The 18986-nt window shown below is 35.2% G+C and overlaps 1 protein-coding gene across 1 annotated transcript; it reads left to right on the top strand.

Annotated features, from left to right (window-relative positions):
- The first annotated feature begins 233 nt into the window (after nt 1-233).
- LOC125680025 (uncharacterized) lies at nt 234-9471 on the top strand. Its single transcript, XM_056157136.1, has 8 exons — nt 234-322; nt 404-670; nt 7986-8039; nt 8139-8201; nt 8408-8473; nt 8602-8703; nt 8839-8875; nt 8960-9471. The coding sequence occupies exons 1-8, from the start codon at nt 262-264 to the stop codon at nt 9045-9047; spliced, it is 738 nt and encodes a 245-aa protein (XP_056013111.1). The 5' UTR covers nt 234-261; the 3' UTR covers nt 9048-9471.
- Nucleotides 9472-18986: the final 9515 nt, after the last annotated feature.

The following is an 18986-nucleotide window of genomic DNA, read 5'->3' as shown; positions in this document are numbered from 1 at the left end:
AGAGATTGCATTTTTGGGTACACAACACAAATTTGTGTCTATATTGTTTACCTTCACAAATAAGTTCATGTAAAAAGCATGCATGATATTCAATATAATTAAGAGAACTATGTCTACAAATCGATTTATATACGTATTGCTAAAACTATCCCCACGAACTTAAACAGGTATGAGGCATAATTTGCATGCCGTTATAGGTGACAGGCACTGTCTTCCTTGTTTACAGCAACATATAAATATACCAGCCTAAACAATGCATTCATGTTATTCAGGATGTGTTGGGCTTTGATAATCCTTGTATCAGCTGGTATACAGTTAATATGTGGGTACATTTTATATAGATTAACGTATGGGCATGATATGCTTTCATTATTAAGATTTATTATGTTGTATTGCAATACAGATGCCATGCCGAAACCAAATTACGTCACCGTCTCTGTGTCTGCGTGCAGAATCGATATACAGTGGAACCTTACACGTTTTCCTGAGTTCTCCATTGCAATTAAAAACGAAAATGACAAAAACTTTTCGTTCAACCTTGTCACGAACGTCCATAGCTTTATCTACACTGGGAAGGCTGGACAGACGTACACAATGATATGGGTGCCAGTAGAAAATCGCAATCGTAATTATTCCTTCGAAGAAAAGAAAAACGCTACAATTCCCAAAGGTAGGTCCTTACACATGCGTTTATGAATAAGTAGATTGTTGGTAAGAAAAATAAAACTAAAACAAAATTGGAAATAGCGATTTCGAGCAACATCTTTCATGCTATAGAATGTTTTTGTTCAATTCTTTCTCAATTAAATGGTAAAATCTTACTATTTAAGAATTTAAGGCGAAACGAGGCAAGGAACCTTCTTTTCTCATTTATACAGACCTGGAAATAAAGTTGTACTATGCATACAATTAAATCATTGATACTATTTTTTAAAAATTGAAAATAACCAATTTCAGGAGCAAAATTATATTATCTGAAAATGTTATAAATGTTCTCATATTATCAATGTAAAACTTATACGGTACCAATTTTGATGCACCAGATGCGCATTTCGACAAATAATGTCTCTTCAGTGATGCTCAACCGAAATGTTTGAAATCCGAAATAACTATGAAGTTTTAGATCTAAATATAGCCAAAAAAGCGTGCCAAACAAGTGGAGTCAAATTCGTCCAAGGATAAGAGCTATGCATGAGGGAGATAATCCTTAATTTTGAAATGAATTTCTAAATTTTATAACAGCAATTTTCGAATTTATACAAATAATTTTGAATTAATAGTCAACATTTCATATCTTTTAGCAGTTCTTGTCAATCTTTAAATGTAATTCGGAGAAAATTTGTATGGAAATGCTACGTATGATTTGGTCTGATTGATTGGATTTGTTTGACATCCCTTTCGAGAATTTTCCCCTCATATGGAGATGTCACCATTGCCGGTGAAGGGCTCCAAAATTTAGGCCTTTACTCGGCGCTTATAGTCTAGTCAATCTAGCAAATCACCTCAAAATAATTGCAACAGAAACAAACTCGATGGAATTTAATAAACAAAAGCGTGGTTAACAACATACAAAAAATCGGACAAAATCGGATAATGGGAAATACTTCAAAAGACTTAAATGTTTTAATAAACCATCGATATTTCGTAGTGTTTACGGCACGTCGTACACGTAAAGGGGAGTAACTTAACAGTGAAAGTCATCGGAAAAGTTATACACGACGATCTAAAGCGCATGTAATAAAAACGCAATTAAACAGCTTAACAGTTGTATTAAAAAGGTGATTTTAAGACCTTTTATATACATACAATATTGCTCAGCATCTCATATTCTTTGTCGACTTCCACTCCCGGGGAACTTTCGGAACAAACCTTCAAAATATTTTGTTTGGCCCTTTAATGAATTAATTTTAATTATGAAACACAATATTTACTTTAGAAGTTATGAATAAATTATATTCAATTATAAATGAAATCTTAAAGAATTAGTGTCAATTTACAAGGGAGAATTACGTTTGTTAAAAAAGAAAGTATGGAAAGCCATTAGGGTTAAAAGTTTCAGTTATTTTGTATCTTGATCATTTGAGCAAGCGTTTTGTATTAAAAACTTTTATAAAACTAAGTAAGTAAAGTAATTTTGCTTTTCTTTTTCAAATTCAGGTTTGGGGAGTGGATAATAATAATGATAATAAAACATTGATAATATAAATAATAAAAATCAATGTAAGTAAACACTTGCGCCTAGTATCATGATTTAATGTAAAATGAACAATCTTAGAATCTAGTAATTACTCTTTCTAATTAGTCTTGGGCTCACGACCTGCGGAACCACATCACCTAACAGCATGCGACCAGCGCGCTAGACCACTCGGCCATATATTCAAGACAAAACTTGTTTTCGATGACGATGGGATTCTCGCCACGCTGGCACACGATCAGTGAGAATGGAAATGGGAGACAGTTACTTATCGTAAATTTTAGAGGATCATACAAAATGCACATTGTATTTGAAAAGTCTTTATATAAAGCACAGAAATAGCGTCGAACTCTGAAATAAACATAACTACTACCCTAAGGGACGAGATCAATGTCGGATGAAAGTTTAAATTGAATTACATGTAGTTAGGGGGAGGGGGATAAAAACTCCCGTAAGTTTCTGTCATCCGACATCGATCACATTTTAGAGGAAAAAGGAAAAACACAAGCGACTGTTGAATACCACATGATAATTTAACATATTAATGAACATTTAATAAATTTAATGTACACTTCCATTTATGAATAAACAGTAAATAAGGTATACAGAGAGTTATTCATAATCGTACGTTTGTTTTTTGTTATTCGATTAGTTTCAACATTTATCATATTAAGTTTTAAAGGGGAGCGTCTTGGTGAAATCTATGTGAACTTAATTTTTTGTGAGACATTGAACTTTCGATCTTGCCCGTAAGTGAAGATTATCGTTAAAACCAGACGTCTTTTTAGGAAACGAAGTTTGTCAATCCTTGCCATTTCTACATGCATTCACAGGATGCGACACAACGTCAACAATGTTCGGCATCGGAACGGGTCATGTACTTAAGAAAGCAGTGGAATGTCAAAATGTAGACAAATCGCCAACAAATTCTGTCTATGATTAGTTTTTAAATGGAGGCAGGCTACTGACAAAAAAGATGATGATGCAGGGGTTTCAACCGTCTCGTTTAAAGTCAGCATTTCGCAAATTCTATGGTCATTATAACAATCTACTTTGCCAATACAACCTATCTTTGGCTAAAATCTAACTTGTTTCATACCGATTGTTAGGCCGTTTTTGGCACAATGATTTTAAATAAGGGTAACTCCGTTTGCCTGATCAAGATATAGGGCTCACGGCGGGTGTAACCGGTCAACAGGGGGTACTTACTCCTCATAGGCACCTGATCCCATTTCTAGTATATCCAGGGGTCCGTGTTTGCCCACCTCTCTATTCGGTATTGCTTATAGGAGTTACGAAATTGATCACCGTTCGTTATCTTCACCTTCCTAAATGAGGATTCTATAGAGAAAAAGATATCTTCTAGTGTCGACGTCATATCGACTTTATACGATGGAATACCATAGAAACACTTATAACATATTTGCTTTGTGAAGTATTGTCTAACACAATATCATTTTTACAAGTTCAGTCATTGCCACTAACTACAGCTGCAGAAGAGGAGCACTGGAAGAAGTTTTCTAAGTCATAGAGTGGACTAAAGAAATGATTGATTTGGATCCTTCGAACTGGGGCTTATCACTGCTTTCAGCAATTCTTGTAACCATTAAAACTAAAGTACAAGTCGCGCCAGATAAACTTTTGAACGTTATTTGCTGTAAATTCAAGGCAAATTGTGACACTAGCCGTTGTACTTGTAAAAACATGGAATGAACTGTACTGTAATTACTCATTTGCAAATGATCACTTATATAATAATCAGGCACGTTACAACAATGGTTCTATACCCTTTTGTCATTACATGCAAAGTTGATTATTTTTTACGCACAGAGGTCGATTTTTAGACAGATTGGTTACCCTCCCTCCTGTTTTAAAAAAAAAAAGCATTGTCGTGAACTGTAAACAATGGAAGTGTAAAATTGGACTGAGAGAACAACCTTAGCCCCCTCCCCCCCCACACACACCATCAAGGATTTTCATAACTTTGGATTAAATTTTACTTTTCAATTTTCAGGCAATATTGTGAAATTATCCTCACCCCCCCATTTTTTTACGATACTGCGTGCCTGATTCATTTTGCTTTTAATTCTAGATGTCCATTGTTTTTAAACAGATTACTTCTGAAATTCTCGGTATTAATTGCACAATAATTTGGATAGAACGAAACATCAAATACGACTAACTCTAGAATTTGACGAAGTGCACGTATTAAAGATTTCTTTATAAAATCGAAGAAACAGAACCTTGTTTTGTCATAGATATAGTACAAACTGTTAAAACTCAGCTTAATAAAGAATTTGGTAACGTAAGCAAATATGGCTATACACTGTTTTAAAGTACTACATGTATTTATGTGAAACATAGGACTGGAATGGTAAGCGCGCCTCCAACTTCCGATGTAAGGGGAGTAACTGTAAAAATGTAGGTAATCTTTTACAGACCATTTTCGAAGGGGCACTTGTTTTGTGTTAACAGTTTATTTTAATGTATAAATCTTCATGTGGTAACTCATATATGCCTAATGGACAGGAAAAAGTATTTTCTTCCAAAATCCAGTTTTTATCGATTTTTGTTGGAAAATGAAGATTTCAGCCCAAAATTCGGAAAGGGAAAATAAATTTGGTGCAGAAAGGTTTAGTTGTGCATTTGGACGTTTTATTCTTAAATTTATAAGATGAATGTCATATCTTCTATAAAACAGTCATTTCCTATCATTTCCAGTTTTTCACTATTTTTGTTTTAGAAAAAGGTAGGTTTTCCTTCCTAAAATGGTATTTTTCATATATATTGCAAATAATATATATATATATCTTACTTCTTGAACAATTTTTAAAATAAACCCTAACTTCAATTTTTTATTGGTAGCCTTAAATGTATGAAAAAATGTGGGTTTTCTTCTTAAAGTTTCAATCTTTAACAATTATATTCAAAATAGCAAGATTGTACCCAAAACTTACAGTCAAGGAAAGAATATAGATGTATTCTGCTGTTAAAAGCTTTAATCGAACATTTCAAGGTTGAAATTTGAAATATGAAACTTATTTTTACTGTATGTTACATGAAATGGATATTTTCTTCAATAGTTTTTAGCGATTTTCATGAAAAAAAAAACATCATTTTACCCCAAAATTCCAATTGAAATACAAAAGCCGATTTTTAATATGTTGTTTGCATGTGTTTTCTTGCATGAATAACCAAAATTTCATTTCTGTTGCAATTAGTTTGAGGTTTTGCTCATATATGGCTAGATTGATTATACTATTACGTTATTATGTTCAGTAACAGTATAAAACAAAATGTGTTCTTAAAACTTCACTGCCCTCAAAAGTGCATACACTGATGAAAGGCTTTAAATAATAGTGTATTAAATCAAAACATCAAAATATATGACTAACTTGGACTCATCCTAAGGTCATAGTCCTGGGTTGTGAAATTCACCATTTTTTGTAAATCCTTTTCTGCTATTCCTAAGTATGCATTTAGATTTTATACAGTATCAACAAAATTACACATAAATACTATATACTAAGTTTGGCCCCACCCTGGGGTCAAAACCCTTACTCTGGGGGAAAATCAAATTAATAACTTTGGTAAAAGACTACCTGCTCTATCCATTTAGTTTCAATTTAGTGTCAAAAGCACTAACGAAAATGTTATTTAAGTGTTTTACACTTAAACACTATATAACAAGTTTGGTCCCGCCCTGGGGTCAGAATCTCTACCCCAGGGATCATGAAATTTACAACATTGGTAGAGGCCTTCCTGCTCTACATCACTATGCATTTAGTTTTTCTTACATGTGTGTGATTCTTGAGAAGATTTTTGAAAATTTGTCATTTTTGGACAGTTTTTGCCCCACCCCTAAGGCCCCAGGGGTGCTGGAGTCCTGAAATTTACAATTTATGTTTCCCTTGTTCCAAACATGTTTCATACCAAATTTGAAACGAATTGGAATGATAGTTATCGAGAAGTTAAAAATGTCTATTGTTCACACATTTAATAACTGACCATTTTGGCCCCAACCTGATACCAAAACCCCTACCCCTGAAATAATCAAATTTACCATTTTGGCAAAGGACTTACTGTTCGTTCTAAATATCTATTTACTTTCAATGTAGTATTAATAGCATTAAAGAAAATGTAATTTAAGTGTTTTACACATAAACACTATATAACAAGTCTGGCCCCACCCTGGGGTCAGAACCCCTAACCCGGGGTCAGAACCCCTACCCTGGGGATCATGAAATTTACAATTGTGGTAGAAGCCTTCCTGTTCTACATCACTATGCATTTAGTTTTTCTTACATATGTGTGGTTCTTGAGAAGAAGATTTTTAAAAATTTGTCAATTTTCGACAGTTTTTGCCCCGCCCCTAGGACTCTAGGGGTGTTGGAGTCCTGAAATTTATAACTGATGTCCCTCTTGTCACAATAATGCTTCATACTAAATTTGAAAAGAATTGGACTGGTAGTTATTAAGAAAAAGTTAAAAATGTTCAATTGTTAACGCACGACGGACGAAAACCAATTGCAATAGGTCACATGAATAAACTCAGGTGACCTAAAAATGTGTCAGCATGCACAACTATATTTCCGTGTTCGTGCAGTCTGCAGTAAGTAAAAAGCATGGACATAGTAAACCTATTTAACAGGCTTTAACTAGTAAACAAATTAGGTATTTTTTTCCATCGATGTTAGCGTTTTTAAAACTGCATTCCAACTAAAATGAATATAAAACATTTGAAATTATATCTATTTTTGCCTTTCAACAGAAAAAGATATAGACACACAATCGAGAATTTTTCACACATATTGAGACGCCAACAGCTGTAGGCAAAGTGTTACAAATGACCTATACATGTTCCTCAGGGTGATAGCAGTGAAGGTTCTTTATTATGACAATACCCGCCACTTTCATCCGAAAGAACCGCGATTCTCACTTCAATGAATATTGGTTTACAAATCTGGATTACATAGAAACGCTATGATCAATAGAAAAGTTTTGGTGATTTCAGAGAGACAGTTTTATTCATAACTCTGCCAATAATAAGTTAACTATTTCATTGTGAAGTGAATATCTTTTATTTCTAGATATACAGTACTTATGTAAAATGAAAGATTGTGTAGACTTTTTTCTTTGTGAGACCGTTCTTGGCACACTCATTTTGACTACGGATAACACCGTTTACCTGATCAAGATATAGGACTCAAGGTGAGTGTGACCAGTCGACAGGGCTGTTTACTTCTCCTAGGCACCTGATCCCACCTCTGGTTTCTCCACGGGTCCGTCTTTCCCCAACTATATCTTTTTTATTGGTTATAGGATTTATGAGATTGATTACTGTTCGCTATCTTCGCCTTTCATCACACTTTATGAGATATGAAAATGTTTTATCGTTGTGCAAATATAGCCATACAGTATCAGGTGTATATCACCTAAACTGGTTGGATGAAATAATACAATAAATCCTCCAAAATTGAAAGTGGGGCAAACACGGACTTTCGGATACATCAGAGGTGGGGTTAGGTGACTAGGAGGAGTACACATCGCCTGGTGGTAGGTCACATCGTCCGTGAGCCCTTTATTTTATAATTGATCAGGTAAACGGAATAACCCGAAGTCAATATTAGTATGTAAATAATGGTCTTGCAATTGGTATGATAAACGTCAGAAATCATTCTACCTAATGACAATGTACAATATTTATCGAATATTCTATTAAAAGGTAGTTGTAAAATAAAGTTATCTATTATGGAATGGTGTTCTATAAAACGTTTTATTCTCAATACAGACTGTGACCGTCCGCCTGTCACAACTTCAGAGAATGTGGAGAATTATCAATTTGGTGAGCTACCCTTCAATTTTTTTTCATTTCATTCCTAATTAGTGATACCTTAAATTCATTTATGTATACGTCTTGCACGAAACCTTGTATTGTACGTAGATTGTTTGTCAACCTCCTCCAATATTCCTTTACGTAATGAAGCAACCACTGACATCCGTATTGGTAAGTTGAATTTAGACGTTTTATGAAAAAAATTTCGACGTCAAGAAAACCACAAATATTTGTACAAATCAAACTTCAGAATTCTTAAAATAAGTAAATATCTCAGATACGATCGATAATCTACTGATATGTTTGGTCAACTTTTAGTAGACAAAACTTTCTGGAATAGACAAATTAAATATGTTTCCGTCATACTTTACATTCAGATGCTGTACATAGTACTATTTCGTTACCAGACTCTAAGAGAGAAAACAATGGTCGTTTCAGTAACGGTACGTGTTTAACCAGATGGTAAATGATAACTGTCATTTCCCCTCCAAAAGTTTATTTTGGGTTGCATTTGCCACTAATCCAACAAGGCATGTTAAATGGAAGTCATTTTGTGTATATTTTTTTTCAGGCTTTTGTGAAATCTACTTCTGGGCGTCTCTTCTTGCCATTCCATTAGTCGTGGGTGTCATCACAACTATTCTATATTTCTTTGTCATGAGGAAACCTCGTGGTAGGTACCGAATGTCTTAATCCGTAATATTTCAAAAATTACCTTTACGAGTATCTTAAACGCTTGTATTAAAAACCTACTTTCTCTTCGATGTTGATTATTTTAATTCAAGCAATTGAATTTTTCTTTTACTAGGTGCAATTCCAAATAGAAACGTTTCACCACAAGCGAGGTATATTTTATTATCTTTTCCGTGAAGTACATACGTGTGTTTTTCTCTCAATTGATACACTTTCTATTTAATTCAATTTTGTAGGCTTAACGCCAAATCGACATGCTATGCCAATGGCAATGGTATGAATGAATACGATGAAGTTCAATATTCCCTCTCACAGGATATCTAGTCGTTTTGCCTGATCGGATTTCCCCTACTGGAAAAATACGAATTTCCTATGACACTTAAGCCAATGCATTTATTTTTCTTCTGAAAAACAAAACTGCTTCACTGCAATCAATCTACATTTGAAACAGCCTTATTGTAGATGTGAAGAAGCCTGAACATAATCGAATGTCTCTCATATATAAATGTATTTCACTGTTTTTTTTAATTTTATTTTTTTGTTCATTGTTATAGTTTTGTTTGTAATATTGTACATAATTTTTGTCGATGTGTATAATTTGTTTCAGTTGATTTTCCTTAAAATATTAAATCAAAGCATGTTTAATATATTTCATAACATGTATTGCAGGTTACAAAGATGTAAAACGTTACTTTTATGATTTTGCTTAGCATTAAAATATTTCTCGAGATGGGAAAGCGGAATTTAGCATCGTTTTATTGATTAATTATGAATTTAACGTTGAATTTGGCTCGTAAGTATTTAAAATCGGCCCGAGAATGCCGCCTTTAACTGGAGGCGGCGATTTTCCAGTTTACGTAATGGTGCCGGTTCTGACGTTTTCCTGGCACGATAAATATCAAAATCATTAAAAAAAAAAGCCAGGAAAACGTCAGATTTTTCGGACTACATTTAACCAAGATGGATGAGGTAATTGGGTTAGCCTGTGAAATTGCTTTTACTTTCTCTAAGCTGTGAAAATAATCTTTAAATGAACAGTTTGGTTCATTTTTTTTTTTACTGGAAAAGAATGACAAATTCAATCTCAAAGACTGAAATAGGTAATTATAGTAGATAATGACTTTTATGTAACGTGTTAATTGTGTTTGTTCTATTGTGTATATTTTGGATAAGTAAAATATGGTAAATATATATGTTTTGTATAACATGTTAAATTTGTTTATTTCACGTTTGAATCCCGGCCGCGATAGACCTAAGTCGTTAAAACAGATAGTGACAGTTCCATCACCAAACGCTCGGCATCAGGTGTGAATGTCACGGGTCCTCGGAGATGACCTTAAAAACGGATGCCCCGTGTCACAGTGGGTGTGGCACGCTAAAGAACCTTCACTGCTCAATGGCCGTAAGCGTCGAGCATAGGCCTAAATTTGAAGCCCTTCACCGGTCTTGGTGACGTCTCCATATGAGTGAAAAATTCTTGAGAGAGAGGTTAAGCAAGATACAATCAATCAATCTTTCACGTTTGATGGTTTTTAAGTATGGAAACTTTCTGTTTGAGCCCCCCCCCCCCCCCCCCCCCCCTTGGGATGCCTCATATTGGTATGTTTCTTATCATCGCTGTCTTGGGTGGAAATTTCCGATCAGGCAAACTTAAGATGATATAATGTTTTGTACTTAGCATATTACATGGATGACCAATCACAGTGCGCCGTTAGGACGCTTTGGTCATTCCTCTTTGTTTGCTTGGAGTGCAAGACTGCTCAAGTATTTGTGTGCACAAAGAAAATTAACTTGGTACTGGAATTTTATTCACTGTGTTTGTGATTATATATATATATATATATATATATATATATATATATATATATATAGTTTATTCACCAATCAAGGGCCTTTGGGGGCATGTACATGTTAAGAGGCAATTAATTATAACAATGAAAATAAATAACAATCATTTAGAAGTACTACTGGCAATACTGACAGAGTTCACACTTCTGCACTACACATATCTATAATTATATATGAAATACTGATTACAGACAAGATTTAAATTAACAACATGATAAATAAAATAACCCTACTGCTTCACACATCAGTTTCTGGGGTAGCAGATAATGATTGTGTTGTGTGAATACATATAAAATTCCAATTGTAACAGTACTTACTTCCTTATTTAATCCTCTTCGTGCATGTCTGCACATAAGGCTGAAATCAGCTCCCGCCACACTTGTCTGTCCCTTGCCTTCTTTTCTGCTTCTTTCCAGGTTAGTCCCATCTCTTTCAACTCTCCATCTATCATTCTTCGCCAGGTTTCTTTTGGTCTAGGTTAGTAAGAACAGTATGCAAGTATAAAACAGTTTAACACATGTACATGTAGGATCCAGCTGTTCTGAATGTTTTATGCTAATGCCGGGAGATGATAGAATAATTATGTAAATGAAAACAATTGTATGAAGTGTTAAAGAAGGTGTGAATTGTTTACTTGATTGCAGGGGCACCAAGGGACAGTGCCTGTTAACAGTCTGGTAGTAAATCTATTGTACCAGATTGTTAATCTTGTACTCCCAGTAACAAGACAGCGTACAAGTGTAAAGTAAAGGAAATGTGTAGAATGCAAAGACATGTACTTGCAGTATCACATTACACTGTTCAAAATCATCTTACTGAATACAGCATGCAAGTATATTACATATTTACACGTAGGATCCAGTTGTTCTGAATGTTTTATGTCTAAAGCAGAAAGGTTAGAATATTTATATAAAAGAGAATAGCGTTATATGAGAGAATAAAAACACGATATGTTGACCTGATTACAGGGAGCACCAAGGGACAGTGCCTGTTAACAATCTGGTAGTAAATTGTTGTACCAGACTGTTGGTCTTGTACTCCCAGTAGCCAAGGCAGCCTACAGGTGTACAATATGATGAAGAAAGAAAATGTGCATAATGAAATGTAACATTTGTAGTATTATATCCCACTGTTTAAAATCATCTTACTAATTTGGATGAGGATATTTTCATCTTCATTGGTCATTAGCCAGATAAGCTTTTGATCACTGTCTATCTTTACGAAATTCTTACATGATTTGTCTATTATTTGGAATAAAATAACCCTTTCTTCTGATAAATGACTACATGAGAATAAAAAATGTTTTTCGTCATCCACTGAATTGTTGTTGCATCTTAGACAAAATCTCTCGTGTCGAGGGATTTTTGGTAACGTTCCCTTTCAATGTTTAGTCTATGAGCTGATATACGGAAACGTGTTAGACTTCTTCTTTGCTCAAAATTTTTAATTGATCTCAAATAATTCTCAAAACCAAAGTATTGTTTAAAAGTAGAAAAGCAACTTAGTTTTTTATCTGAATTTAATGTAAGGTGCGAATGCCATTCTTTGATGTAATGTTTGAATAAACAATCTTTAAGAGCCTTTTTAAACTGGTATGCACTTTTAAAGGGCAAATCTTTAATCCCATTAATATTGGTTATGAAACAGTTTATAGAACCAAACCATGATGAATTGTTTTGTTCAAAAAGTAATTTTGATTCTCGATATGATCAAACAATTGTGTAAATGACTGACCAAGATTTTCAAGTCTGTACCAGTAACTTAACATACTTTTTAATATGTCAAAGTGAAGGGGGAATCTTCCCAATTCCGACAGTACGGCAAAGTGTGTTGCAGATTTATGTACACCAAGTATTGATTTGCAAAATTTGAGATGTAGTTTATCACAAAGTTGGTTTGAGTAAATTTTGTCTATGTTACCACCGGAGTTAGTAGATTTTTTGGAAAAAGGATTGAAATAACCCCAGATTTCCAAAGAATATAAGAATATTGGTTTGATGGTATGGACAAATATATTAGAAATGGTTTTAATATCAGGGTTTAGTGAAATGAAGTCTTTTTTTTTTAGTTTAGATAATGCTTTCAGAGCTTTATGATATAGTTCTTTCTTAGCAAGGGAGAATGAACCAAATGTACAAAATGAAACCCCAAGGTATTTGTAGTTGGATACACATTCTAGTTCAATACCAGCCAAATAGAATTTAGTTTTCAAGAGTCTGCCTGCCTTGTTATATATTTTACGACACTGGGGGATCGTTCTGAAGTGGTTCCTCTCGTATGAAACGTGAGTTAGGCTAGGCCTATATGATTTGTTTTTAGACTGTTGCTTGTTTAAATTGAAATTCGTGTCTTCGTCGATGACGAAGCTTAATAGACTGAATGTATGTTTGATTGGAAATTCCTTCATTCGACGGGTTGGACAGTATATGGAGGATTTTACTGCACTGAAAAACTTTGTTTGGACGGTGATCGATTCAATGTTTCTATTCGGGCGAGGGACGGCATGAAACTCGTGCATCCTACACAATCGACTGAATACTTGAATTTTTCTGCGATTCCGGACATATGCTTCCTACATTTCGGAAAAATTACTTGCACCAGTATAGCAGTGACGAACTATCTCACAATATTGTGTCCGTTGCAAACTATTTGCGGGAAAGTATAGGCATTCGGGTAGTAATCGTAACCCAGTTGTTTCGTCGTCGACCTCAGTCGTGCCACCAGGTTTCAATGAGAAGGTGATTGAAGTCAACATTAACTTGAAACGGGAGCTTGAAGCTAGGCAGGGGACTCATTCCTGGCGTCACTGAGGATTCTGGAGCTCCTTTGATTTCCTCAGCGCTGATGGTGTGCATTTAGAACCCCCTCGTCAAGGTAATCTCCGATGCATAAGTATTGGCGTAGTATTCGCTGGGCGATACGACATCAGTGGAAATGATTTCAGGCCAATATAATTCCATTTTTCTTTGTTGAATTGATAGATATTTTGTATGAGATATACACATTGACATTATTATGCAAGGTGAAGATAACGAACAGTGATCAATCTCATAACTCTTATAAGCAATTCAAAAATAGAGAGTTGGGCAAACACGGACCCCTGGACATACCAGAGGTGGGATCAGGTGCCTAGGAGGAGTAAACATCCCCTGTTGACCGGTCACACCCGCCGTGAGCCCTATATCCTGATCAGGTAAACGGAGTTATCCGCAGTCAAAATCAGTGTGCCAAGAACGGCTTAACAATCGGTATGAAACACGTCAGACAGCATTTGACCCAATGCGAGGTTGTATTGACGAACTAGATCATTATAACGACCATAGAATTTGCGAAATGCTGACTTCAATCGAGACTGTTGAAATCCCTGTACCATCAACTTGTTTGTCAGTAGCTTACCTCGATTTAAAAACTGACTATACGCAGAACAAGCTCTTGCATAACGCATCAGTTGAGATATATAAACACCACACGCAGGTGATAATGGAATATTGCTACACAAATATGGGAAGTTGACGATGGAGAAGCTGAAATCATCCCGTTTGTCACACAGTTGTCAGTTTACCGTTAATGTCTGCTCTCAATAAATTATCTAAGTATGAAGCAGAAGAATTATACAAAGCAAGCCTAGGTCTTATTTTGGCTCATTGATTATATGTGTATTTTGGCCTCGTTAGGTTGACAGTGTGGACACACCAGAGGTGGGATCAGGTGCCTAGGAGGAGTAAGCATGTTGAAGAAAAACATAACTCTCCCAGATGGTACCATATGGACATCCAACATATCTTGATGGACCATACCGTATGGTCCCTTTACGTGGAGCAATGCTAACATAGCAGCAGTCGATTTTCAACACTGTACGTATTCCGAAGCTACAATCAAGTATAAAGTTGAGCTTTGGGAAAATGCTGTCGTTATTTTCTTTTGTTGAAAAACCAGAAACTTTTTCTTCGACTAAATGCTAATTAGTACCTTGTTGCAGCATTGCTTAAAACATTGTGACTGTTGTTTATACAGAAACATCATGAGTAAGTACTTCAGCTTCCAACTAAATCAGTTTGATGGAAATGCAAAGAGTCTATACACCGTGTACATTAGTTTACAAGAAATAAATTACACTGAAATTAATTTCTTTATTTTATTATTCAAAGTTTTAGTATTCAAGCACTTCTTTATGAGCTCCATCGCCATGTGGTATTTGGCAAATTCTATTGTTGTTATAACAATCGAGTTCGTCAATACAACCTATCATTGGGTCAAATGCTGTCTGACGTGTTTCATACCGATTGTTAGACCGTTCTTGGCACACTGATTTTGACTACGGATAACTCCGTTTATCTGATCAGGATATAGGGCTCACGGCGGGTGTGACCGGTCGACAAGGGATGCTTACGCCTTCTAGGCACCTGATCCCACCTCTGGTGTGTCCAGGGGTCCGTGTTTGCCCAACTATCTATTTTGTATTGCTTATAGGAGTTGTGAGATTGATCACTGTTCGTTATTTTCACCTTCCATATATCCCACTCCTTAATAGTTAATCCTCTAAATCATTGATATACAAAGAGAAAAATAATGATGAGCAACTTGCTTGGAAGAGGAGTAAAACAAGAAAATTATGCTCAGAGAATTAATCCTGTCGTTAATGACCACCTTTTCAAATTCATTACTTACTGAATATTGAACATGTACTGAAGGATGATTTTTCAAAAAAGGTATAATCAATTACCATGAACTATTCTTGGTAGTTTTTACGTTTTGAAGGACCCCTTTGCGAATTTATTTTCTTATTATTTGGCGATACCTTTGGCATGGTGAGTGATAGGGCTTTCATATTTCACACGTATATTTCTTTTGCCATCGCTTTCCATTTGGTTCCAAGCCTTTGACCTCATGATCATTGAGTATGACCTATATTTAAAATACTTTAACTTAGTCCATAACCTTTGAATATCTAGTGATAGAGATTTCATATTTGGCCATAACTAGTAATTCCAGAAGCTTGGTGAAAGACCACTCACTACCTGTGATAATCGTTTTACTTTTGACAAGAATCAAACACAGAACCACACAGTTGCGAGACGAGTGATACCGTTACTGGGAAAACAAAACTTCAACCAAGTGGTTTACCGTCATAATAAATATCTACACAAGAACTATATTATGTCAAATCTGGTCCGATATACATGTACAGAAAAAAAATAAGAATTAGCATAGCATGGTTTCTAATCAACTCCAGTAAGTTAAATTTGGGGAAAAAATGTTGGCCTTCATGAAAATAGCAGTAGGTATGTCAAAATGGTAATTTAAAATGGTGGACATAAGATTTTCCCAATTTTCTTTTGAGGGCATAGCATACCAAACAATTGTTATAGAATATTGTGAAACTATTTGTAAATAGTTCAAATATTTCTAAAAAGTCATATTTACCACAAAATTTTCCATTGAAACTACCTTTATTTTTGCATTATTCATAAATCTTTACTTGAAAATTAAATAGGAAAATCGAACTTCAATCCCATCTCAGTTGGACATGGTACATATATGTAATATGGGCCTACCAATATTTTGCATTCTCTAAAATCATATCACACAAAGCAAAGTTTGTAATGTTGAATAGCTTCTGTCGATTCCGTTTTAGACAAAATAAAACAGCTTTCCTACTATGCAGGGGAATATGACATTCTCCATATGAGTGAAAAATTCTCAAGAGGGACGTTAAAGACCCAATTCTAAGTTAACACCCACAAATTGTAAGGTGCTTGTCAATCAAACATTTAACAATATATCTCAGGCGGAGTGACATCTGCAGTCACTGTGGTCTAGAGCTACCCCAGAGAGATGTTTTGATAACAATAACAGCCAGTATCTTGATACATTCTTTAGATCTTGAGGAAGCCCAGTATACCTGAGTTTTGATAGCATTGACCTGTCCACAACTGCTATTTTCTGGTAATTCAATTGTTTTTAGAAAGATCCCTGAACAATGCAATTTCAATATAATTGTAGTTTTTTCCCCTCTATATACATGTATTATAAATTACACAATCAGAAATCAAACAATAATTTGCACAATAATTTCTAAAATTTGTAACTTATTGAAATAATTTGTCATCAATTTATGACTACCTACCTAATTAACGAGACTTTTTGAAATCGGGACAATTAACACCTTGGTGGACCCTGGCCACTCCAGGTAAATAACATCTGTTTAGATTAGGCTCCGCCTACATTTTCACCAACCGTACGGTCATGAGATGGGTCTTTAAACAAAGTACAATCAATCAATCTTGAAAAGGGTCGTAAAGGAAGAGGCCTGGGAATTGTGAAATGTAGAAGAAAGCATTACATCTGCACTTATATTCAGACTTGGATTGCATTCGAGGACACTGTTTTTATTTCTAATGCTCTTTTATGTTCTTTAGTTCTCCTGCCAAGCGACTGAACTTATTTTTTTTTTGTTAGAATCAGGCAAACAACACGTAACGCAATGTAGAAGTGAAAAAATGTCATTCATTGAAGTAAATGACGAGAAGTAGTAAAATATGATTAACAAGTACAAAAATGGGGGTCAGAAAAGGGGTACTTAAATAAAGAGTATTGCAACAAAATGTACATAGGAAAAAAGGGTGTCAACCAGACTAGAATAAGAATTATACAGTATACATGTATCTTAGGTTGACCCCTCATAAACCTAATACAATTCCAAATCAAACAAAACTGCCATAAACAGGTGCCTGCCATCAAAAAAGGGTGGGTAAAACAAAATGACAAACAGCCATAATCCTATCGCAGATTGCATCCACCCACCCAAATTTCTAATGCTGTTATAGATTTTGGGATGTATAATTTCCTATGACACAATATTCTCTCAGTTGTACGCAACAGCTCTATTCTGTCAATAGCATAAGAGTTTACAGCATCCTTAAGGTTTTTTTTTTTTTTTTTTTTTACCACGAACCCTCCTCTGCACTATTGTTCCAATCGAATGGCTGCTTTCTGGCTTAAAAATTACAGGTCTTTTATCTTGATGTTTTCATTTTCGTGTTAATTTTTCAACCATATACAATACCTGTATTGTTAATACTATGTGCTGAACGACATACCCGATCATCTAATTGAAAACTAATTCATTACATGCTAACCGAAATTTGTTAACTCAATCCACGAATTTGTCGATCACACATTCTATGCAGTCATATGCATATTCTATTGATTTAGACATCCTTATGTTTATTGGTATGTCCGTGGGAACCCGGGTTAGAATAGGTTCCCAGGATGCTTTGCTTGTCGTAAAAGGCGGCTGAATTGGTCGGTCCTTCGGATGAGAACGCAAAACTCGAGGCCTCGTGTCATAGCAGGTGTGGAATGATAAAGATTCCCCTGCTGAAAGGCCGTAAGCGCCGAGTCTAGGCCTACATTTTGCAGTCCTTCGCCGGTGTTGTAGAGTTAGCCTTCCCCCATAATGAGACTCCCCCCCCCCCCCGGAGTGAACCTTCCCCCGGAAGCCTGGCTCTAGAGTAAGCCTTTCCCCGGGGAAGTCTCACTCTAGAGCTAGACTTCCCGTGGGAAGACCTACTCTATCACTAGTTGTAGAGTCAGACTTCCCCCATAGGAACACTTCCTCCTTCATTATTCCTGGTAAACTACTATCACTTTATGGAGATTGTTTAGATACCAAAACTTTTTTCAGCAGGGCATTAAATGATTTTGCTCAAGTCGTTCATTAAACTCAAGAGAAGAAAACGGTGAAGAAAACACATTGGAATTAATAAGTCATTTCAACTCACCAACTGAGAGAGAGAGAGAGAGAGAGAGAGAGAGAGAGAGAGAGAGAGAGAGAGTGTGTGTGTGTGTGTGTGTGTGTGTATCATATGATACAATATTCATTTGATATTTCATTGTATGATATTGTATAACAATGATGTGATATTGTATCATGAAATTGCTAAAAATGAAAAATGATAAAACTCACAACTCCTAAATAAAAATCAGTGAATTGGGCGAACACGGAGTTCTGGATAAACCAGGGTGGGATCAAAATATGTTTATGCATAATGTAGTGTCATTATGTTATATTGCATTATAGTATTTGATATTGCATTTTCTTGCATGAAATGGTAAATTAGCTAGCTCTTTAGCATATCATTTAGGTCATTTTTGGAATCAAGCTCTTCCGATTTTCGTAATTTTGATATCCTCTATTTCCAGGAAAGGCTCACTCTAGAGCCAGACTTCCAGGGGGGGGGGTCTTAGTATGCGGGAAGTCTGGCTCTATAAAACCGGCAATGGTGACGTCTCGATATGAGTAAAATATTTTCAAGCGGGATGTTAATTAAACAATATACAATCAATCAATCAAATATGCTAAATGTTTTGAATACTTAAAAGCACTGTGACATGCAATAATACTTGAGTCAA

The sequence above is a fragment of the Ostrea edulis genome, chromosome 2 (genome assembly GCF_947568905.1).
Source record: "Ostrea edulis chromosome 2, xbOstEdul1.1, whole genome shotgun sequence".
Taxonomy (NCBI): Eukaryota; Metazoa; Mollusca; class Bivalvia; order Ostreida; family Ostreidae; genus Ostrea; species Ostrea edulis.
The sequence above is the reverse complement of the archived record's forward strand: the minus strand, read 5'-3'. Positions and strand labels throughout refer to the sequence as shown.

Coding starts and splice junctions, on each gene's coding strand:
- LOC125680025 (XM_056157136.1), top strand. CDS start 262: ATGTTATTCAGGATGTGTTGGGCTTTGATAATCCTTGTATCAGCTGGT. Junction 671..7,985: donor AAACGCTACAATTCCCAAAG/GTAGGTCCTTAC, acceptor TTCTCAATACAG/ACTGTGACCGTCCGCCTGTC. Junction 8,202..8,407: donor AACCACTGACATCCGTATTG/GTAAGTTGAATT, acceptor CTTTACATTCAG/ATGCTGTACATAGTACTATT.